Here is a 24,497-nt window from a genome sequence, read left to right on the forward strand (position 1 = left end):
CTGATGCCGACAAGTCAGAGACATAAGCGTCTCTGTTTCATCACGCGCCACAGTAACGAGAGAAACCAACGCAACCTGGCGCATGCGGCCATGCGGAAAGAGAAGATCATGCACCCCCCCTGTCGGAACTGGCCTCTACCTAACAAAATAAATCTCCTTCAGCATCGTTCTGTATCACCCAGTCGACTTCTATCTCTACATATATACATATATATATATATATATATATATGTATCCAGCTAGATATGCATATATACATATATATATATATATCCAGCTAGATATGCATATAGACATATATATATATATGTCTGTGTAGATTATATTCCTTCTACAGAAGCACATGGGAATCCGTTAGGGGCGTCGTCTCGCTGCCAGCGACCCTCTCAAAAGACAGTGTACGTTTGATACTCTGCACCTTGGGTTCGACACGAACGTCGCTACCGTGCATGCGTCGAGAGGCGTTTGTGACGTTCGGCGTCGTTTCAGAGACAGGTGAACATGGTGTTTAGTTCAACGAGGAAAGTGATTTGTAGAGCAAAGCGAGGAGAGGGGAGCATGTGCAGCTCGCCAAGAAGAACGCTCGGCGCCGGAGCCCCCCAAACTCCACAACTGAGACGAGCGACGCGAAACCGGCGCACGATGTGACCCGGCACGGAGACGACCGAGAGCCGGAGACGCGTCGGTGCGGTGCGAGACACGGCCGGACGCAGACAAGAAACGATGAAGAAAAGACAACATGCGAGATAAACTGACAATATGGAGCGGACAGGCAGCGTCGCGGGTGGACGTTGCGTCTCACGAGCCAAGCAACGAGACAGGCAGCCAACCAGGCGAACGCCCAGGGGGGACAGACGGCAATCGAGAACAGAAGCAAATCGGCGCACACCGAGGAGACCGGAGCGCCTCGCCACGGGCGGAAAGATAAACAACACAAAAAAATCAAGAGAGAAGAAACAAAAGTTCAAAGCTACATTCGGGACATCTCGTACCAGGAAGGCTCTGGTCACGAAGAAAAAGCAGAGCTCGTTCACACGCGTCGGTCCCCCTTTTTTTCTACCGTCGTCGACCCTCCACGACGGTCGCTTCCGGCTTCTCCTTTGTCACAGTTTCACGCTCCCTTTGGCTTTGTGACGTTTTGCAAGACTTTCCAAGGAACGCTCCTCCCGCTAACGCAGAATCGCTTTTTCCTGCCCGCTTCCCCTGGGCGTCGTCCGTCTCTGCTTCTCTTCCTATGCCTTCCGTTCTCTTCTTTTTCTCCACGCGTCCGCCTGTCTGGAGCCCACAAAAGCTCCACTTCGACATGCCTTTCCTTGGCGGGCATTCTTCCTCGTCTTCTTTCCTTTCCTTCTTCGTCTGAGTGTCGTCGATGTCGCCAGCCTCAGAGCAGCTCCTCCCAGTCGTCAGGCACTTCGCGTTCCTTCTGAGCAAAAACGGTGAAAAAAAGACGCACTCTCGCTAAACACAGAGGGGCGGGGGGGGGGGGCAGGACGCGAGCACTCAAACAAGGCAAAGGAAAGACCATGGACGCAACAGGGAAGCCCCTCTGACGAAGGTCTCTGGACCCCAAGAGAAATCAAGTTCACGAAAAGAACATGGAAGTCAAAAAACCAAAGAGACGGACACAATGGACGCGACAGAACGCAGGTCACACTGATGGGCATGTGTGAGTGCTGTCCGTTTCGCCGTTGTTGTTCTACTTCCTGTGGGTCCACCTCTCAGATGGTTTTCGCCCAGGCTTCTTCCTTCCTCTCTCCACAAGCCATTTTTGCGGCAGACCTCGAATCGAGTGAGCACCGCGTCCTCATCAGTGAAAAACATCGGGGTAACCTGCAATTCACCTTGACGAAACGGTGCGTAGATCGATGTTTTCACTCTTCAAGATCGAAACAACTCTTTCAACTCGTAGTACGAAGAGAAAAATACCTCCTAGAGACAGCTCTCGTTTCTTCGTCTCTCGCCTCTGTCTTCCGTTCACTCTATGGTTGTACGTCTCCACTTCGTACTCCCTCTTGGAGCACTCGTCGGAACTCTCTGCGGACCTATCATCTCGACGTGACGAGTTCGGAGACACTCTCTCCCCTCGCGTCTGAAAACGTCTGTTTCGTTCCCCGACTCTTAGCATCAAGGTCGATTTCAAGTCGAGGAGACAGAGCCTGTATGAGATGCAGACTACCAGCTTCTTTCTTCTCTTGCTCCTTTCCTAGGTGCAACGGTGTGTTTTCGAGCAGCAACACAGGACTTCTTCTGGACATGCAGGATCACCGACTCCTAACGCGCTCTGGCGAGAACAGATGCGTTTCTGGGGAGTCGTACACAACGCGGCAACCGCCTCTCACCTCTCGCTCTTCCTCTTCCTCTGCAGCTTTCTTTGCCGGACTCAACTCTAGTAGACCTTGACCGACGGGAGTGTCGACATCCATGTTGTGGCCAGCGAAGCCTGAGCGATGGAAATCACACTGAAAGCCTTGAGGGACGAAAATCTGAGATGCTCCTCCTGCGCGTGCATGCGCTCCAGCAGAGCCTTGTCGCGAAGCAAAAGAAGAAGATCGAGGGAGGTTGCCGCCCTGGCCGCCTTGCAGTGAAGGCAGCGAATACCGCGGCGCATCGAGGTGATCGTTCAGGCGCGTCAGGGGAATGATGGAGCGCCTGCGAGAGAAAAACAAGCGACAGAAAAAGAGGAGGGAAAGCTGCTCAACAAGGACGGAGATGGCAGCGAAGCAGAAAACCAAGACGGGTGTTTGAAGGCACTGGTAAGTCTGCTTCCGCGAGACGAGTGACGATCTGTTTGCAGGGTGCGGACATGACTATTGGGGAGACAACGGAGAGGAAAAGGTGAGAGAGCGCGGGTGTCTCAACGTAGGGAGGCAAAGCAGAGACAAACCTCTGAAGGGGAATCACACTGGCGATTTTTTACTTTTCAAGGAAATAAAGATGTGTAGGCGACTGCCGTGCGGTACCCGTATCTCTGCAGCGACTGAGGGTAAGGTGTTGTGTTCACAGCCAGTGAGCCCCGTGGAGACAGCGATTTCGATATACAATTGTGCTGACTACATCTGTAAAACAACGACGTTGCTGGAGTGTAAAACCGCAATGGAAAGCAAGTGGAAGGGAATCGTCTGCAGCAACGAAAGACAGCAACGAAAGACCGCAACGAAAGATATCGGGAGCATGTCAGGAAATGGAAGAACGGAGTCTGCACGCCTTGACCTACATGCTGCCAACCCATTGAATCCACGGTCGCCAGTTCGTCTTGTCGTTCCTGCATGCAACGAAGAACGGCCAGATCACGCGAAAGAGATGTTACGTTTCCTCGAGTGTTAAGAGTACCTCAGGTGTCTCTGAAGCGACGCGGGGACGTCTGAGGCTCTTCCGACGTCGAAATTCATGTCCGCGTCCACCCGCGAGAAAAAAACGTCGCCCACCGCTCTGTGTCTATGGGCCTCCGGCCAACGCCGTGTATCTCATTCTACGGATGACACACACTTCAGTGCAACCTGGACTACGAACGCCTGACCGATACCGCAGGTAGCCGCCTGCAGATGGGTGGATGGACTGACAAAAACAGCTGGAGAGATAGGCGATTGCGAGACGACACGATGGAGAAACGACGAAGGTGAAAGCGATGCGTGCTCCCATGTTTCTTACCACAGAGTGAGCTGGTCCCCGACGACGATGACACCGCGTTTCGCGCGAGTCAGCATGACGTTCATTCGTCGCGGATCTCGAAGAAATCCAATTTCACCTCGAGCGTTTGACCGGACAGCGCTGAAGATAATCAAGTCTTTCTCCTTGCCCTGAAAACCGTCCACACTGTCCACCTCGATTTGGTAGCAAGCCGGCGGCACCTGTAAAGAAACGAAGGCGGCGCTGAGAGGACGGAACTGGAGAAACACCTTCAAAAAAGGAGACGCTTTCTCCAGAGAAATCCAAGGACAGGCGTGAGGACGAACGCCAGGCAACGTTCCACGTTCTCTCGCGACAGGAGTGGAGAAGTGAAACGTCGACAACGTCTCGGCAAACAAAACAAAACATGGATACGCAGCATACTTCATCGTAAGGCATGGCACATACACATTCACATTCACCCGTCTCGGGACGCACGCAGGGGCACAAAAGAAACTGCATGTTCGCTATCTCTCGAGCATTTAACATGTAGAGTATGCACAGGTCTCTGCGCTTCTGCATCAATGCATTGACAGACACAGATGTAGATCTCGGTATTTGTATCTGTGTACGTACGAGTGTGAGTGTGTACACTTGCAGGTCTGGCGCGGCTCCGGGTACAGAGCTGCGTAGTTTTTTCTACATAAGAACAGTCTGTAACTGTGAATGCGCATATATGTTGGGGGGATGTTCACAGGTAACTGTGACCAGGTGCGAGATCGTCGCTCGCCCAAGCAGAGTACAGATTTCTCAAATTCCTACAAACGTTTCATTGATTGCCTTTCGAAGCCGGGCCTTCTGGGCGTCGTACGGCGTGAGCACGCCAATCTGCGAAGGCAGGACGCTCCCCTCATTCGCCACCGACTGCAAAATCGCGATGATGGGATCGATTTCTCTGCATGAACAAAAAACCATGTCATGCCGTGCGAACCAGGAAACGGATTCAAATGCATATATATATATATATATATATATGAGTGTTTGTATAAGTATGTAAGTATACGTACATGCATATTTGCGACCAGCGATTCGTCGTCCAGTTTCAGAGTATACATACACGTGACCGGTTCACTGTCTGCATTTGCAGATGTGATTATCGGCAATGTGTAGACCTGCTTCGAGCTACGAATCCACCCAATGTCGAGTTTGTGCAGATGCGGATGTATACACTGAATACGCAGATCGAGGTTCGTTTTCCTGTTTGTATTTGCTCCGTCTCCACGTCTAAGTTTCAAGAGATCTGCCTGCGTCTTTGTTTTGTGCAGTTCCTCTGCTCCGTTCATGCATCCCTTCGTGGAGAGTCTGCAGCTCTTCTACATGCGTTTCTTGCTGCAGAACTTGTTTCTGAACTTCTTCGAATCTTTTGAAGCACAGGTCTCAAAGATGTCTCTGCAAGAGGCGTCTGCATCCAGACAGCGTGCATGTTCCCTTCTCAGTAGTGTGTTTCAAAGCCGAAAACTAAAGATTCTTCGCTGGGAAACGCCTGCCTCTCGATGCTCACGCTGCGTTGTATTTCGAGGTGCCCTGCGAGGTCTCAGAGCCGGAGAGCCCTGCAGCCGAAATGTCGACCAGGCAAACGCGGCTGTGCTGAGACGGCCACCGAAAACCTGCAACCGGCGGTCGATTGCCATCGTCAACATCTGCAGAAGTAAAGGACAAGAGAGAGAAACGCACGTCCCCCAAGGCCGCAGACACCTACGAAGGTTCTACACAAATATGCACAAATCCACATCTACATACATGTATATAAATATATACACACATAAGCATGCAGTTATACATATATACATATATATATATATATATATATACATATATGTATATTTTATGCATGTGTTTATGTGTGTATGTGTGTATGTATGTGAAAGAATGAGATTCCCCACACAGACTCCTTCAGGCGAACGCAGTGTTTTGGATTGTAGGCTGGGCATGGGAATGCGGAGACAGAGAAGGAACTCAAGAGTCGATGCTGTTCCGTATGCGTGGACCAAAATCATATCCAAGCAAGCGGTGTTTACGTCCCGCAAGGACCCCACCGAGACGGATGCACCAGAACTCGACGTCCTCCAGCTAGAGCTTGAGCGAGGAGCCACCACCGACTGCGAACGACGAGTCTCTGAGTCTCTCTGAGTTACTCTTGCATGTGAGAGAAACACAGCTCGCCAACGCACGATCCGCGAGGGACAGTCGACACGACTCACCTCTGCTTTGAATTTTTCCGTCGTAGAATTGCAGGTTCGGGAAGTACGCAATGGACGGATGCATGCGCCGCTGTTCATCCAAGAGCTGAATGGGAGCAATGCCGCTGCCCACGAAACGCTCCAGAAGTGAGACGTCGAGTCTGAAAAAAACGAAAAAAAGAAACAAATTGCGAAGGCCCAGCGTGGACTCAGAAGCCGCAGAAGAAGTTCACGTCTCGGTGAGCCGTTTGTGCTCAGATCCACTAAAATTCTCTGCCATGCAGCAGAACGAGTTCATACAAGCAAGACGTACTTCCAGCCCACATCTACAAATGCGTAGAACTTGGGGTCAACATATCTCTCCACCTACCAACCTTCCTGTCTTCGCAATCACAGACTCGCGTACATAAATATACATAAATATACCTAAATATACATAAATATACATAAATATACATATATATATATGTATAGATGTATAGTTATGCATATTTATCTGTGATTGCGAAGACATCTGTCACAACGAGGATACACATATACATATCGATGCACTGGCAGTTGCCGCACACCCAACATCTGAGGATACCTTTCACTCCGTAGCACTGCAAGATCTATGTACACGAAAATGGACGCATTGAACACAGGCGTCTGGTTGACGGATCGTTTCCTAGGAACCTGCAAATCTCGCGACGCATTATCGCTACGGAGACAAATGTCCACCCTGTCGATAGCACGCGATATCGCTGTTTTCTCGAGCGACTCACCCTCGTGCAGCAGCCTCGGGAGACAGAATGGTGGGCGGTAGTTGTTTGTGGTCGCCAATCAACACAAAGTTGCGGCAGCCGTGGGCAAGAGGAATCAAGTTGGACGGTTCTGCAGTTCACACAAACAGTGCAGTCCGGTGCTGGTGGACTTGCATGCAATCCACCATTTCCTACCCCAACATCTCCAGTGTCTTCTCCCCTCGACACCAAAAGTCCCTGCTTCTCTTTCCGTCGCACGTCATCCGTATCGCAGGCTAACATACTGATCTATGTCCCTCTAGATGTCTCTCTTTGCATCTCTCTATGTAAGTCTCTAAACCTGTGTGTGTCTGCCTACGTCTGTCTACGACGGGGGATGCCTTTCCATTTCGATCTTTTTATCTCTATCCGTAGGTAGTTCTGTCTCCATCTCTCTCCACCATTCTGTCTACACCACTCTGAACGTAAATCGTTGTAGCCCCCGTCTTCACCGAGAAGAGTCGACAAGCGGCTTTCCTTCTGCACTCACCAATAGCTTGGGCGCCTTCGTCGATGATAACGCGAGAAAAGACTAGATCATCAAACATCTCGTGACCGCTGCCGACGCAAGTGGCAATGATGACAGGCTGTCGCCGAATTGCCTCTCTGAAGAGCGCCATGCGAACGGTCTTTGCCTCGCCGAACATTCCGTTCTGCTTTAAGCGAACGTAGTCGCGATAGCGCCCGAGATCTGGAGACCATAGACCCCAAGAAAACTCCAGGTTTTTTCTCTGCAAGTGTGGAGAGCTGAGCTCTTCTGAACGCGTCCTGCGTTTCACCCTTAGAGACGTATTGCTCTATCTCTGGGGATACCAACAGTTCTAATAAGAGCGCAGGCGCTGTCTCAAGTACAAACGCGAGATGACGATACAGGAAGGCAGAAGTGGACGATGTAAGACACAGAGAGATGTAAGACCTCTGCGGCCACTGGAGAGAAGAGGTGCAAGAAGACAGAGCAGCGAAGCCGCGCAAGGTGCATATCGAAGACGAGAGGATGAACACCACGTAATAAGAGAGAGAAGGAGGACAGAAAGAGAAGAACAGACGCGACAGAGAGAACAGAGACACGAGACGGTGCCGAGACGGACAAGCCAGCAGAAACCAAGACACGGACGTCGGATGTTAGAGCGATTCCTCGGCAAAGTTCCTCCTCGCTTTCTTCTCGACTCACCTGCAATCGCTTCCTCCTGAAGATCGGACTCGCTGCCATTCCCAACGCGCACGCTGCGAATGCCGCGGGCGCTCAGACCCTCCATCAAGTTGTCCGCTGATGAGAGTCACAGAACGAAAACCAGCGCATGCAGGGGAGAAAAGAAAGCGACACTGCATGCGCGCGGGGGGGGGGCCGACACTCTCACCAAGAACTCAACCAGACAGCGTACGGTCAACAGAAAGCCGCAGAGAAAGTCCCAAAGGAAATCCATGAAATTCCTAATTATATACAGATACATATATATATATCTATATACATATGTATATATATATATATATGTATGTGTGTATAGGTATATATAAACATGTAACTATACATAAATATATATAGTGAGAGAGATATAAATGAAGATCAAATGTTCAGTCTGAGGTGCCAGAAAGGAGACAAGCCGGAGGGCCTCACCTGCAACGTTGCTGTCGGCGACTGCAAGGATTTTCTTTGACGGATCGTTTCGCTGCCATGCGTCGATGATGGCGCAGGCGACGTGCGTCTTCCCCGTGCCGGGGGGACCTGCAGCCCCACACAGGAAAGGAAACTGCATGCGCGAGACTGGGAGGGAAACAAACTGCATGCGCGAGACTGTGAGGGAAACAAACTGCATGCGGGAGGCCAGTCCCCGCAACGAGTGGCGCAGGACTTCCTGTCTACGCAGCGAACTCGACATGCGAGAGAAAGCGACGCATCCAACTTTCCAGCTTTCTAGATCCACGGGTCTATACACACGACAGTCTAAAAAATACACATAGCCATACGTACCCTTTACATAGGCGTTGATATGCAACGAGGCCAAGCCTCTCTACCTACGTACAAACGTCTATGAAGTCTACCGATACAAATATCAGCATTTATATATATATATATATATATATATATATATATATGCACAAGTGCATACATGTACACACATATGCAGCTGTCTACGCACAAGTGTAGGTCAGTGTGAGTGCATTCTGTTATCAATTTGAAGTCTCACAGCATAGGCCATGAAGACGCTGTAAATCAGGAGTCTCCCTCGTACTATATACTCGGCACAGGAAAGCGCAACTCGCTTTTACGCGGTCACTGATACGATTATCATACACCCTCTCGTGACTTTGACGAAATCTGACGAACCTTGGACGAGGGTAAGGCGATTCGTGAGAGCCGAGAGACATGCGGCCTTCTGTGGCCGCGTCAGCGGAAGGCCTGTGGGCAGGACGACGTCGCTTAAATCAATTTCGGGGGAAGGCATCGTAAAGTCGTTCCGATCTGTCAGCTGACTCCGTGCCTGCATGGCCTGAGAAAAAGTGACGGCCGCGCACACAGACGCATCACTGTCTCCATAAACAACATCCTGCGGCATCACAATCACAACTTTCACATCTACATACGTACATGCATACATGTATAGAGAGAGACAGACAGATAGAGAGATACATGTAGATAGATAAATATAGATACAACGAGATAGAAAGAGGTAGAGATAGAGCGAGACAGAGAGACAGATAGAGAGATATAGAAAGATAGACAGATACACAGAGAGAGACAAAGAAAGGTCGAGAGACGGATAGAAAGATAGAGCGAGATAGCTACAGAGCAACGTGGAACAAGGTTGGGGGGTTCCTCATCATCGGTGAGACCCAGGCTGCAATCTCTGCATGGACAGGAACGAAGACGCGCGATAGCATTCGCCGTTGGTAGACTAAGGCGAGAAGGTAGGGAACCACAGAAGGAGATAGAAAAGGAGAGAGAGGAGTGCAACGGTCACCCTCTGGGAACCGTGGAAGGTCCGAGACAGTGAGCACAGGAAGAAAGAGCGAAACGACAAATTGGGATTGAGAGAGGCAGCGAGTGCATTTCGTACCACTTGGGAGAGAAGCGACGACGGCGGGGGGTAACAGGAGACGGCGCTGGACTGTTGAAGTCGCTGCTTCTTCGTGTTCTGAAGGGCAGAGCTTCCCAAGGGCGTATCGTCTCGGTTGGAAGACGAGCTGCGGGACAGCTGCGCTTGAGCGTCTGCCAGCTCGTTCAAACGATGAAGAGGATCGAAATGCGAAGGATCCACGTCGCTCAACAACGGCACCGGCCCACCTAAACCACACAAATGACAACGACCTTTTCACATCTAAATAACTATATATATATATATATGAACATATATATATATATATACATATATGAATGTATATATATTTATCGACAGATACAGATAGGTATAGAGACGGATGTACGCGAGTTTATACAGATGTGAGTATCTGTGTATAGATAGTGATGCGCTTATTGGTGGACCAGAAAAAGCACAAAACGCAGAAGGATTCAGTGACGGAGAGATGAGCAAGTCGGAAGAGAGTGAGAATCGCGGTGTGCAGCGTAACATGTGGAGAGAATTAGAGACTCTCTGTATCGGAGCCGACACACTACAGAGAACGTGATGTCCCGACGCACATCTCCGTTGTGACGTCGCTCTTTTCTTCTCTGTTTTTTCTCTGCCCTGTCAACTTCACTGGTCCATGAATTCTTTCGTAATCTGCTTCTCGCCCTCTCGCTCTGTTCTCCTTTCTCTCGTGTGCACCCCTGCGTCGCTCCTCCCCGCATTTTTTCATCGTCTCTCTTCGTCTCTCCACACACATCACAGCTCGCTCGGGACTCTTCTGTGCGTAAAAGGGATCTCGTTAGGCTTAATTCAAACGTTCGTTCAAACAGTGAAGAACTTGAGCCTCTGCACCGCGGCGTCTCTGCCTCTTCCCCGTCCAGAGACGATAACTCCCAACACTACGGTGCGGATCATCTTGGCACCGGAGGAGCCGTTTTCTCTCGCTGTCGCATTGCGCGCAGGAGCCTCTGCACTACCAGCGCCCGACCTGCGGACTTCTTGACTCACGGCTAGCGACCTCCTTTGCTGGAGGCTCTCCGGTGTGGAGCAGCAGGTAGCGAATTTCGGGAGTGAAGGCGTACGAGGACGTCGAGTGCTGAAGAGAAAAAGAAAGGCAAGAGCCATGCACGCAGTCGAGGACATGTGGAGCTCTTCAGACGCGAAAGCGGCGAAGGCTCCTCCACGTCTATCGTTTACCCGCCAAAGCTTAGGGAACAGGTTTTATTCGAAAAGAACCATTTTTTCAACAAAGACCCAGGCAGCAGAGAACGGAGCCTCGCCGAGACCCTGTGCCTTGGGGCACGAGTTTACACGCCAAAATACCGAAGCGAATAGCGAAGAGAAATTCGGAGAAAACGTCGAGGAAACGTAAGCTGTCGACGTACAAAAACGACGTCGCTGCAGTGTCAGCATCACTTCCTTATTGCGCTTGAAGTATCTCGCCATGAGACTCACGCAGAGGAGGAAAAACGCAACGAAGCGAGATGCCAGGGAAGCTGTCGCCGGCGCGAGCGACAGGGACAGCGAAAGGCAGGAGAGAAAAAGAAAAGGAGACAAGGAAGAGCGACCGAGACAGCGAGGGGGAATTACAGAAAAACGGAGAGCAACGAGAGAACTAGAGAAGGCTCACACAGGGAAGGAACGAAAATGAGTAGGTGACACAGAGAAGATGGCCCCAGAGAAAGACAGGAAAGAGGAAAGAAGAGAGAAAGGTGAACAAGAGAACAGACCAGGCATTCCGCGACTTGTGATTCACCATCCCCTTTCACAGAACTGCACCTCATCACCCTGAGCTGCCTTTCTGCAGAAAAGCTCCGGGGATCTTTCAACAAAAACAACCACTCACTGAAATCGGCATTCTGTGCATGGTGAGGCTTCGTAGGGCCTCCACCATTCGATCGTGGGTGACCGCGGGCGTGAGGTAGTACAACTTGAAGCGGCGGCAGGCTGCAGAGAAAAACAGTTTACGGACGTCGCATGCAATTGCGTTACACATACGCAGGTGACTGCGAAGGCAGCCAGACCCACAAAGACAGAGAATAACCAGGGAGAAAGAAAGTGAGGAACACAAGCTGTTGCGCGACTTGGCCCAAAAACGAGACGATACGCTGGAGCCTCGACAAACAACGAAATCTGCCGAAACCACAGAGAGACACAAGGCTGATGGACGTGGATACAGACCTTAGCGAGACACGGCCAGCAGAGAGCGAATGCGTACATGTGTATGGGAACACAAAGAGAACCATTCATAGACATGTCAAATGCGGATCAGATCCGAGTCTAGGGAAAATGCGTTTTGACGAAGACGCACTGAGGATATCTGCATGCTTCGCGCCCTCGCCGGACGCGAGGCGGACGTTGACGTTGAAATTTACGCCGTCGCTCTTGACGCTCGTTACCACGCCGACGAAACACTTGCGCTGCAGTTGAGGAGAGGAGTGAACACAAGGACAGAAGCAAAGGTAAACCGCATGAACATCTAGACAAACGTTCAAATGTACGTGTATACACACACATATATACACAGGCACAAAAGCCAAAATATATACGCACGTCCATATGCATATATATATATATATATATATGCGTACATGCATATATGCATATATATATATATGTATATATATATATATATATGTATATGTATATATGTGTGCAGATGTAAGCGTATGCAGACGGCTCACCTCTCGGTGAATGTGTGTCTCTGCGAGAACGCGCACACGAGAACGTGGAACAGGGGAAAACGAGCTGCGCCACTGGCAGACGCCTTAGCGTAGGTAGGCGTTCGTTTGAGTGCAGCTTGCACGGTGCGAAAGAGCAGCTGCTTCCCTGTGTTTCTTCCACTGTATTATCCAGACCTGTCCCCATTTCTGCGATCCCCTCCTTCCCTGCTCGGCCTCGACGAGGGACCTACCTCAGCCTCGTCAGAGCTTCGCTGTTCCTCGAAGGGTCGCAGCAGCACGCAGTCGTCTTCCCTGAACTGCACGTTGGCGAGAAACTCTCGGTCTTCCGCTGGAAACAGGGAAAGTCGAAAACTCCGCCAACCAACAGGCGCATTGCACACGCATCCCAATGCACCTGTTTCGAACTACACCAAACACCTTGACATTCCTATAACTATATGCATATCTACATACATACAGATATGCATACACTCTGCAAAGAGGTGGACGTATCACTGTACCTGCATCCATACTGTATGTGTGTAGATATACATATACATATATACATATATATATACAGATGTGCAGTGGCGATGTCCGTTGATGAATGTGGGTTCAAATCCCCGCGATCGAGGTGGTGTGTTGTCGGAGGGAGTCAGAACCGCCTTTCTTGAAAACGTAGACATGGATCAAGCTTCGTCATCGTCTCAGGACAGGCACATGTGCATTTCTTCTGGAGGCGAGAGAACCACAAATAAAAGTAGACGTCGAAGAGCGGATTTCATTGGCTGATCTGTTTGCCCGTTTGCGGGCCGAGCGCGGCATGTACAGACACCGTTTCATGCACACCTACACAGAGGAAACGACGCGGCGACGCACACCCAGACAAGCATTTGAAACCATTTTCGCATTTGACGACAAATGCAGATCGGCATGGAGATCCAAGCATCTCTCGCCGAAGCACTGGTGTACCTTTGAGAGCGGTGCCGAGTGAGAAGACGGGCATGGTCGCAGACTTGCAGTTGAGAATCATATGCTTTCCTTCGAACATGTCCCCGTACGCTTTCCTGTCTTCAATCCCTGTGGCAAGCTGCGCCTGCCACTCCAGCGCGAGCATGAGCCTGCAGAAAAGGGGAAGAGAACTTCAGTTATCCACTTTTTGCGACAATTCTCCTTGGGAGGGTACGGAAGACGCTGTAGCACAGCAAGTATTGAAACCTTGGAAAACCAGGGATAAGCATGGAAAACGCTCCGGGCGCGTGCTCCTCTATACGTGCAGAGACGAGCGAGCGAGCGAGAGAGAGAGAGACGGCCTCCGTTTCACTTCAGCGTCTCGTTTCACCTGTGAAGTCCCGAGTCTTTCTCAGAACCGGAGTCGGACAGAGGGCGCTCCAGCGTCTCTAAGCGTCTTTGGGGGAGTCACCAAGACGCGTCAGACGGCCCATTTCGGTTTTTCGAATGCCAAACAGACGCGACAAACGTTCGGTTTCTGTTTTTCTGTTCGTCGTGCCTCACGAAGAACGCGGCAGTTTCCGATTTCTCGGAAAAGCTGCTAGCGTTCGATTTCTGTTTCTGTTCCCTCCCGAAGAAGTGCAGAATGTCCTTTGGCTGTTGCAAGCCTCAACTCGACGCAGGAAGGTGCTCGGTTTTCTGTGTCTCGAATCTCTGCAAGAACATGTTTCCTACGCCTCGTCCTTTCCCTGGACGCCTCAGCGCAGGGATACTTCCCGTTCGACTCACCGATAGTTTTGAAAGTATTGCCTGGCTAGGGGCGACGGAAAGTAGCTCTGTTCCAACAGAACATCGCCGAGTTCGTGCAGAATGGCCTACAAAAAGGAAACGGAAATCGCGACACGGTGCCTCCTGACTGAGCCTCCAGTTGTGCGAGAAATACGAGATACACATCATGGACTTCTGTATGCGTTCTGTCAGCACAGTACTGGGGATACTGAATGGACTTCCAGTTCCTTTGATATGCCGTGATGTTCTTCATATTTCGCTGTGCCCTAACACCCCAGGGGAGTGGTTACAACGGTCACAAAAAGTAGTGATTAAACCACGAGAAAAAACAAGTGAACCTCAAAAGCAAGTTGACCGGCGAGTCCCGTGGCGAGCCCATAAACGTTCTGCAGGCTTCACCTTCCCTGGTTGCTGGAGCGGAGAGAAGCCGGCAAGTGCCTGAGGCGCATGCACGCGCTCGTCGACGCTCACCCAGCCACTGTCTGAGTCCCTCGACTGAGGCGTACATACAGACAAAGTCTGTGTAGAAGATCTACAAAAGTGTACGTGATGCATGCGTATAAATACACACAAGCCGGCCTATACATCCACATGTGGAGTGATGTGATTGTGCGTAGGCGGAGACACCTGTTCCGAATCCGATACTTTGCAAAGATATTCAGATGTGCATTTCCATCTACACACAAGATATATTCTTCGATGTACGTCAGGCAGGTTTTCAGACAGACGAAGACAAGAGCGCAGCGCAGCGTGGAACTGCTTTCTGCTCTCTAGCGACCGTGAGATACAAAGGCCTGTAACTCATGTTACCTGGCCGAAATTGCAGTTCGTGAGAACGGTGCATTCATCGAGAAGCTGCTCCCAGACGTCCGGCGGCATAGCCCGACTTCCACTTGCAGGCGACGAAGTCCCTTCATCTGAGGTAGTTAGAGAAGAAAGTCCAATTCCGATCGACGAAACATACGCATAAATGACCATATCTACAGACGTAAACATATCCACATGTACGTATATATATATATATATGTATATATGTATATATGTATATATATGTATATCAATTGACAGCCCATGTGAGCACCTATAGATGTGGGCGCATATCCTCATGGCTGCATGCGCATATCTATGTCGTCAATGCTCTTTGAGTGCCACGAACAGAGCTGGTTCTAGCATTCCCTTTGATCGACTGTCGAAAGCAAGTGGACAGCCAGCCGGATCCAAAGTCTGAACGTGAGGAAGCTCACTCGTTACTGCTGTGTTTGTCTCAAGGAAGTTCATCGGTTTTGCTATTTTAGTCCGACGATTCTCGGATCATGTTGCCGCGAAGTTCCCGACTGAGCATCCCTTTGTGTGAACGCCGACGCTATGCAGCCAGGACAGACGCCGAGAAAGAAGCTCTACTGCGACCCTCAGAGCCCAGCATACCCCACAAGGACGCGACCAAGCGGAGGAGACAAGACACGGTGCCTCTGCGGCGGAGACTGTGTGCCAAGGCGAACGGGGACAGGAAGCGTTTTCAGAGTTCTACGGCGACGCATTTCGCCGTTCTCTCCTCTCGTACCTGCGGCCGCGGCAGTGACTGTCTTCATCGTCCGCAGAAGCGCATCGATGAGAGAGCGTTCGTTTTCCGCGAGTGCCGCTCTCCACACCGTCGGAAGGAACAGTCGCCAGACAGCGCTGGTGGTCGCCTCAATCAACGCACAAGCCTTCGCGACGTAGACCTTTCCCTCCTGCGCACAACGTCGAGTATTCGAAGAAGTGAGAAGAAGACGCGAGTCGATCGGGGGAAAAAGGTGCAAGAGAGAGAGGCAAAAAAACGCTGGAACGCCGAGTGGACATGCCGAGCTTGCTTTGCGCGCAGGAGTGGCATGCGCATGAATACGGCTCTTCACACACGCATTTCACGAACGTTTCACTGCTGTACAGATACATACGCCTGCCTCTGTAGATCTATAAAAATCCGCGGAAACATATGCATGATATGCATGTGACCACATCTAGGTTGATTCGCATGCAGCCACATTTATACATATACATATAAATATATATATATATGTATATATATATATGTATATATATATATATGTATATTATGTGTGTATATCAAGGTGACAACCCAAGAGACATCTGCACATGACCGTAGACAAAGCGGCACACATATCTACATGTAGACGTAAGTCGCCATACGTTTAAAGGCCGCTGGCTTTTGTACGCTCCGTCGGGCGCACTCGCCTACGGCCAGAAGAAAACGATGCGCATCCGGGTGTAGGTGTATCTCAGGTTTCTCATATATCGTGTTTCAAGACTGCGCTGCTTTACCGGTCTTTCTGCGAGGAGGTTCAAGAGACTACGAGCAGCTTGTCTGTCCGGAGCTTCCACATGTTCGACGAAACCAGCATTCGCCATCATTTGTAGCGCTGCACTTGCGCGGGCGAGAGGCTTGGAGGAACCGATGCCGACCACAGACAACTGCATGCAAGACGGAGAAGAGGCAGAAAAGTGATCCGTGCCACCGTACGGAGAGTCATCACGTCTGAGAGACAGAAGTCTTTACACGTTGTTGCTGCGGAGGTTGGTCTACGAGTTGGACTCCGGGATTAGATTTCAAGGTCTGCTGTGTTGACTGCATCCAAGTTCTCTTGTGTCATTCAGAGTATCTCGATGTCTATTCCCACCACGCCTAAACTCTGGTACCGTACGCCTCAGAGAGAGAGACACTGAAGCAGCAGTCGACACAGCGAAGAGCGGAAGGCAGCGAGGCAGAATAGGGGAAGACAAAACGAGCGTGAGGCATCTCAGACAGATACAGATGACGGAGGTGAGATCAATACGTCTTTGTGTTCTGTCTATACTTCGAGCGGAAACGCACACTGAGAAGAGCCACAAGACAAAAAGGCAGCAAACGAAAGACTCTCCCCCCGACAGATGGACGCTACCCGTCACCAAAAAATGGGTCTCCGTTGTTTTTTTCTTCGATTGGCGATTTCTTCGATTCGTGTTTGCCTGGACTGTTTGCCCCCAAGCTCTGCCTTCGTCGCAGACTTACCGTCCGACTCCGACCATCGCGGCCAACCCAGCGCCACTCCAGGTTGCACCGGTAACCTTCCGCAGAGACCGCGATCGCCTCCGTGGGCTGCAGAGAGAGAGAGAAAAAAACGCGGCATGCCTTCAAACGGCGGGCCATGGCCTGAGAGTCAATTCTTGGTTCTGTTTCCCCGCATGCAGCCAAGACCGGAACGAACTCTTCCCAACACGCAACATGATGCAAGGAGTGCATGCAAACTACACTTCGCAAACGACCACACCGCTAGACCAGGTCGGTGTCGGAGGCCCAGCTGCAGAGAAAAAAACGGCACCTGGCAGGAAGCTCAGGGGCACAAAGGCCGCTGTGTACGTTTATCCCTCACAGAAGACGCGCAGAGTCCGAGCCAGATCAACGAAGCTGCGAGGCGAAGAAAACCGCGTGATGTGTACAGGGTGAGGTGAATCACGAACGGCACCCAGAGAGGACGAACAGGCTAACGCGAGCGGGGCAGACAGAAAAGGGAAGCCAATCCATGCATTTCCGTGTATGGCACAACCAGAAAGAAACCTAAGCACGGCATGTATCTCCATTTTCGTCTTGGATACACAAGGTCACAGACATCGAGATGGCGACAAGGCACTCAAACGAAAAGGCATCAGGCCTCTACAACACCCTACTTTAATCTGGTTTCTGGTTGTTAAATTGTGATGTTGTTGGTTGATTTCTCCGGCATCTTGCTTGGACAGATGAGCGCCAGGGTAGGCGCCCTTGCCGCGAGCTTCAGCTGCCTGTTGCTGGCGAGCTTGCGTAACTTGTCGATTGATATTTTCTCTCTCCTCCGTCTGACAGTCTTTGTACTGAGAAGTGCAGCAGGCGAGGACAAAAGGTGAGGCAGAAAAGTCTGAAGCGACGGGAGGGGGAGGGACGACGACGACGACACAACGACGAGACGTAGAGACGCCAATGGAGCACCAAGAGAAGGCGAGGGACAGCGAAGGCAAGGAAGCAGAAAGCGTCAGAAATCGATTGAGCACCTCCGAGAAAAATAGAAGCAAACTACCGCTCTCCTTCGCGGTCTTTGGAGCCTCTTCATTCACATACAGATCTTGAAAACCGTAGAATTTGCATGTTCAATTCACACTTCGACTCCCCCGTGAAAGCGAAGAGCTGGATTCACCCTTTTCGACTTTGTTTTCATTGAGCATCGTGCCTCTCAGCCCACTCACAGAGGTGACTCGTCTCTCGCATTTTCGTGAACTGCCCTCACGGCTTCTGAGTTCTTTTCCATGGCAAGACGGCCTAGTCCAGTCTCTCTCCCCCCAAGAAAATGGCGAAGCTCACGCATGCACTCCAATCCAGGAAACGAACGCGTTCACGAAAACTTTGATGTTCCACCGACGCCAAACGCGCTGTCTGCGTCTGATCATCGCCACATGTGCGCATCTCTGTAGGTCCTTCGTTGTTTTTTTCTCGTTCTGTTCTTTTTTCAAGGGGCTGCGGTCCCCGTCTGCATGCGCTCTTACCTTCAACACTTTGAGGTACATGTCCTGCATCGCGGCAATCTCTGCCTCGCAGGCGCTGTTGCCTCGCCCTGTCGACTCAATTCTCACTTCTTCGCCGCCAGACATAAAGGTCCACATAAATCGATGTTCTGCGAGAGACGCACACCAGTCACAAGACGCTCGTGCATTGCATGCACACAGAGCTCACAGCACCTTCATTCCTTTGTTATATATGCAGCGGCCCAGTGTGTACGTCCGTCTCCTGTAGATGTGTGTTTCTGTACCGGCGACGCCACCGGCATTCACTTTGTTTAGATGGATGTCACATCCCGTTTATTGGTCGCCATCCTCATGCAACTCAGAACAGCGTGTGTCTCTACACCTATACATATATATATATATATATATATATATGCCTTCATATGCATGTGAATATCCCCAGCTGTTCTTGTTACCGACGGCGGCTGTGTCGGCCTCTAGAACCGTCACTCGACTCAAACGCGAATACCAACAAAGGCAAAACACACACACGAGAAATACATCTATATGTATATACATATATATATAATATATAATATATATATAATATAATATATATATATAATATATAATATATATAATATATAATATATATATATATATGGGGGAGAAACGAATGGCAAAGGAAGCTGAAACGCTTGTGCCCGCATGAGGAGACACAACGACGCACAGCCGCAGGTCTCACATGAACGGGACAGCAGGCGGTGAAGCGGCCAACACCGACAAGGAGTTGCACTGGCGGGAGTCACAGAATGCACCGCTCGTTCGTCTTTTGCTACAGAGAGCTGCCTGCGCTACCTACCGCTGCCAGTCGGAAACGACGCTTGTTTGCCGTGGATCTTGCCTCTCAGCGACGAAAAAAGGCACCTCGTGACTTGCTCGTACTCCTGCAACGACGGAACACACACAACATCACCTTCGCTAGACTGATGCATGCATACACGGATGCACAGTCACACACATGCAGGAGCGGACCTGCACATCAAGACATGTATACATGCTGACAGAGCGGCATACCGGTGGACCTATCTGCAACTCAGTCATCTGTACGTCTCACAGACAGATAGGCTGATACGCAGATAGAAACGTAGACAGATAGATAGAGAGACGCACATGTGTAGGCAGACAGAGAGATAGCGAGGGACCCAAAACTGGGTAGATAGGCATTTATATATATAAATATATATATATTGGCGGAACTAGGAACTGATAGGCAGAAACAGATCGACAGAGGGACGCTTCGCAACGGAATCGGTGTACATGGAATGGTCTCGTTATCCTTCGATTGCGTCTCGTACATGGAGAGTGACAGGTCCGAGTTGGGAGAGGAGCGTCTTGACTGCATCTTTCTTTGCATCTTTCTTCGACCTGCCAACACCCTCTGTCTGAATTTTCCGCTTCCCCGAGATCGTCCAAGAAAGCGTCGCTTTGAAGAACTGATTTTGACTCGGCTCTTTGCCTCGGCGTGAATTCGCTGGCGGCGAAGACGCATGCGCGGCAGACGCGCCGCGGGAGCAGTCCTCATGGACGACAGGCCGAAGCACCTGGAGAGAATGGACCCAGACAAACCATTATCAAAAGTATTTCAGAGGGTCCGTCGATCTACCAGACCGCACACGACACACAGAGGCCTCTTTCAATCCTCGGCATGCATCGGGAAGCAGTTCCCCTGTTCTTTGCATGGCAACGAGCCGCCCTTCCACCTCTTTTTTTCTTTCCCTTTCTCCTTTCTTCCTAGTTGACCCAATCTTCTCTCCTTCGTCCTTTCCAGCCATCTCTCTTGATCTTCTCCGTCGCTCTCTTGTCCATCTTCGTGTTCGTCTCCTGTGCGCTCTCTTGATCTCCTCCTCGTTCCCCCTGCTCTCTTTCTCGTTCCTCTTACTGCCTGTCGGATGCCGTAGAAATGCAGAATGTTTTCGTCGTCGACTATGTGTTTGTTGAACTGCGGATGTCCCATTCCGCCGAACAGTTTCTCGAGAGAAACGGACTCCTCGGCCGCCGGGGAAGGCGAGGCCGCGGGCGGCGAGGCGCAGAGCGGAGACGAGGCCGCTGGGTGTGGGGTGGCCGCCTGGGCGCGAGGCAGCGACGGAGTCCCCGCGGAGTGCGTCAGCTGCTGGCTGGCCTGCGGGGAAGCCGACGCGGCAGGTCCATTACGCAGAGACGCGAACGCGGCCGTGCCTTCTTTCAAGAAGCCTTGGGAGCCGCGGCGTCCAGCGCCGAAATTTCGGCCTCTCCGCGCAGACGCCGGGGCTCTCTGCGCGTCGGCAGAGGCCAAGGCAGCAGAGCGAGGCTCCCGCGAGCCACCGCCGTCGAGGGATCCTCCATGCGCAAATCCGCGGCCGCTCATGTTGCCTCGGAAGAGCTCCGAAGGAGCAGCGCCGAGGAGACGAGAGCAGAGGCGCTTCCCAACACTGAGAGGAGACGCGAGAAATCCAGGACCTGACAGCCAACGCCCGGCGGAGAGAGGCGAGTGAGGGAGTCGACGGCTTTGGGAGGCGCAAGAGGCAGCGGACGAGAGAGCGAACAACGAGGCCGGACGCGCAAGGTCTGGAGAAGAGAGGTTGAGGACCGACCGCAGAGAGAGAGGAAGTCTGAGTGGCTTGACACGAGCATCAAAAGAAGACGCGCGAAGCTTCGCGTTCCGATACAGAACAGATACGAAGCGTGGACGCTGTGAAGCTGATGCGCTGCGCTGGATTGCTCCTCTACGCAAGGGAGCGGCCACAAAGAAGGAAGAGGACGCAGAGGAAGGTGAAGACAGAGGAAGCTGAACAGCCAGGCAATTCGTAGGCGGAGACATTGGCGGTGCGGAGAGACGTGAAGAGAACTGAGGACGGCTGGATCGCGCAGATGGTTGCCTACAGACACAAAGGCACGCGGCAGCCCCGAAGGTGACAGAGAACCGGCAGAGAGGACGACGAGAACGAGGGAGCGAACAACGGCGATGAGATCCGCGAAGGACGCCACAGACGAACGGAGAGCTGAACGCGGACAAGCAACCGCGGCTTTAACATGTGTGCCAAGGCCGCTACAGCAAGCAGAATAGAGAGCGGGGGAAATGGGTCTTAGTGAGGTGGTGACTCCATTGAAGGAACTGAAAAAAACGCGCAGGCGGGACTCTGGCGACACTCGAAGCAAAAGCCGCAACAAAAGAGACCCCAGCAAAATGACGAAAGCCGAGACAGACGACGACAACGCCAGGGATGCTGAAGCACGAGAGTCACGTTAGTTCGGAATTACGAGGAAGCGTATACACAGAAGGGTGATGAAGACCCAGAGGCGAGCTGGAGGGATGTGAAGCGTCCGGCCGGCACTGGAGAGAGACAGGAAGGAAAGCGAGAGAACACAAGTCTACCGGACAGAAGTTGCGAGAAAAGAGATGGGCAAAGGAGAGGCAAAGAACATGACCGAATCCGGCTAGTCCCGTTCACTGGGAGGCAAAGCTCGAGGGAGGACTGCGAAGCCAGAAGCGCACACACGATGCCACACTGAGGAGGCGAAGAAACGAAAGCGGAAAAAGCGAATGGATAAACGATACGGGAGGCTAGAGAAACGCGAGAGGGTCTCGCAGATGAGGGAACCCTGGAGGCAGCTAGTACGAAATTGATTTCGCTCACGCCAGCAACGAGCAGAGGGGGAAAGCGTCCCGAAGGCGACACATTGACGACACCAGGGGACAAAGAGCTCAGGAAAAGCTGATCGAGGCAAAAAAGTAGACGGGAAGAAGCGATTTCCTCTGGAGGGTGACTTACACTTGAGAGGCTGGAGAGCATGAGAGGGCGTTGCGTTCTTTTCTCCTTTCAGCACACCTGCTTTCCCTCTCCGTCTCGCTGCGGGGTTTCCCTGCTACTTTCCTCGAATGCGGGCTATGGTGGTTTCTCTTCCGCCGCGCCTAAGTATGAAACAAAACACTGGGTGTCGAGACCGCGAGGAACTAAACGAATCCGCCGTTTTCTCTGCGAAGCCTCCACTTTTACATTCCCTTCACTCCTTCGACTTTGCGCGGGTGCCCTCTAGGAGCTCCTGGGGGGGCCGCGACCTCCTTTTACCGGTCTGCATGCATGCGTTCGCGAAGAAAACAGAAACTGGGCGGGCGAAGAAAGCTAACGGAAAAGAGTGAGGGAAAAGCGGACATAGTTCGGACTTCTTCCACAACAATCTCTAGCGGGAGTCCGCTTCAAGAAGAGTCCGAGTAATGCGGAAAGATGAGGGTTCAACGGGACAGGCAAACCGGGAAGGGTGACAGACACGGATAAAGATTGGCACTTGTTCACTTTCTCTGGAATGCGGAAAGGTAAAGATATACAGGAAGTCCAAAACAAGATAGAGGAGAGGGAAGCGAAGGAGATGTACCAGGTCGGAGTGACCACGATGCTGAAGGTGAGGGGGTTGCGTCTTAGGGACAAAGACCAGACGACTGGCAGTGTTCAAAAACAGCAAATAGTCGCATCGACCTAGAGGCGAGACGGGCGAAACGTTCCAGCGCAAGGGGAAACAGAGGCCTGAGGAGGAGGCAAGAATGTCTGCAGAAGCCAGAGAACGAACGCGCGGTCGGATCCGTGGGTACGTTCTCTTCACACGTTCGGAATTCGTAACTCACAGAGGAACCGGAACATACCAGTGTGTTGCTGTTGGCAAACGCTGTATAAAAGGCGAGTTCACAAGTAGCACACTCCTTAAAGAGTATGGGTGGAACGCAACGACAAAGAAGGAGAGCCCTGCAAAGAATGTGAAAGTGACAGTTTCGCCCCGCAGGTCGTTCTTCATTTGTTGCGCTGAAGATGGCACCTGGGAAGTAGCTCCCCCTCATTTCCAATCGAGCTCATCCGAAAAACGAGGTTGTGGAGTCCGGGGCACGCGCCGTCTCGCCAGATTCACACATTTATCCAGTGACTAATGTCTGTGTGGTTAACTGGAAGCTCTCAAGACAGCTTTGGTCGTATATACACATTGATATCAACGGTGTATTTTTCAGGCATGTCTGTACATGTCCAGATACAGGTTTAGCGGTTCATACATGAATGTAACACCTACGTCTCCATGATTCATCCGGCGAGAATAATACAGTGAATGCCATCAATGCTGCGTTGATACAGGGATTAGGGGGGACTATCCATTTGTTTTCCTTGCTGCATGGAAAAAGATATCAGTGATGACGTGTTGGCAGCTGCTGCCAGGCTCTCGTTGGACCCAGACACTGTGGTGTTTGCGTTTCTCCTAGAAAGGGTACGCTCTTCACTTTTTCGAGAAAGAGGAAAGCATATGGTGATCTTATGGCCCCTATCGAAGCTCCACTGTTGCACAGATCACGGGCATGTCCATATGCATGCAGTTACACATCTACTTTCAGACAGGTATGTGGTCACGTTCATCTCGTGGCGGGTGGAATGATCGTTTTCCTGTCCACCCCTTCTCTAAGGGATCGGGCTGCTCCTGTTGATCGACAGCCTTTGAGACTTTAGGAAGATGACAAATGCTCCACGCCAGAAGCCTAACGCGTAAGCACGAAGGACAGCCTAGTCATGAATGACAGCAGGAGTGCGCCATTTTCAGCAGTCCAATGGGGACGGGTGGTGTGCAGCAATCATACAGAACGTGGTTGTTTGTATTTCATAACTGGAGCCATACCCAGCATCCATATTTAAAAAGGCGGCACTGCAGTCAGGAGCCCGATTTCTTGGTGGTGCTTCCGTGACTATAGACTCCAGTGATGCTACAGGTTCAGAGCGAACCAGATCTGAGCAGAGGGAGTCTAAGAAAGGCTGATGTCGGCTCTCCCAACAACAAAGCTGGACTAAAACAGGCACACGCGTATTTATGGTCCCCTTTTATGTT

General features: G+C 51.3%; 1 protein-coding gene across 1 annotated transcript; it reads right to left on the reverse strand.

Moving 5' to 3' along the window:
* Positions 1 to 474: 474 nt before the first annotated feature.
* On the reverse strand, positions 475 to 22,602 carry TGME49_211690 (AAA family protein). The gene is made up of 29 exons (XM_018779548.1): positions 22,415 to 22,602; positions 20,545 to 21,520; positions 19,961 to 20,206; positions 19,465 to 19,549; positions 18,645 to 18,772; positions 17,799 to 17,978; positions 17,143 to 17,229; positions 16,416 to 16,565; positions 15,658 to 15,826; positions 14,907 to 15,013; positions 14,097 to 14,182; positions 13,329 to 13,477; positions 12,608 to 12,705; positions 12,005 to 12,113; positions 11,540 to 11,640; positions 10,702 to 10,789; positions 9,685 to 9,911; positions 8,955 to 9,117; positions 8,244 to 8,351; positions 7,800 to 7,895; positions 7,119 to 7,319; positions 6,611 to 6,719; positions 5,868 to 6,007; positions 5,168 to 5,306; positions 4,429 to 4,561; positions 3,649 to 3,848; positions 3,215 to 3,262; positions 2,340 to 2,649; positions 475 to 1,423 (listed from the first exon to the last, which is right to left on the reverse strand). The coding sequence occupies exons 2-29, from the start codon at positions 21,460 to 21,462 to the stop codon at positions 1,382 to 1,384; spliced, it is 4,617 nt and encodes a 1,538-aa protein (XP_018637989.1). The 5' UTR covers positions 21,463 to 21,520; positions 22,415 to 22,602; the 3' UTR covers positions 475 to 1,381.
* Positions 22,603 to 24,497: the final 1,895 nt, after the last annotated feature.

This window comes from Toxoplasma gondii, chromosome IV, assembly GCF_000006565.2.
Source record: "Toxoplasma gondii ME49 chromosome IV, whole genome shotgun sequence".
NCBI classification, from domain to species: domain Eukaryota; phylum Apicomplexa; class Conoidasida; order Eucoccidiorida; family Sarcocystidae; genus Toxoplasma; species Toxoplasma gondii.

Excerpts from the sequence above, each read along its gene's own strand:
- TGME49_211690 (XM_018779548.1), bottom strand. The coding sequence starts at position 21,462 with ATGTCTCCGCCTACGAATTGCCTGGCTGTTCAGCTTCCTCTGTCTTCA. Across the intron at positions 17,979-18,644 it reads TGTACCTCAAAGTGTTGAAG|TACAAAGACTGTCAGACGGA; the intron begins GTAAGAGCGCAT and ends TGCACTTCTCAG. Across the intron at positions 5,307-5,867 it reads CGGAAAAATTCAAAGCAGAG|ATGTTGACGATGGCAATCGA; the intron begins GTGAGTCGTGTC and ends TTACTTCTGCAG.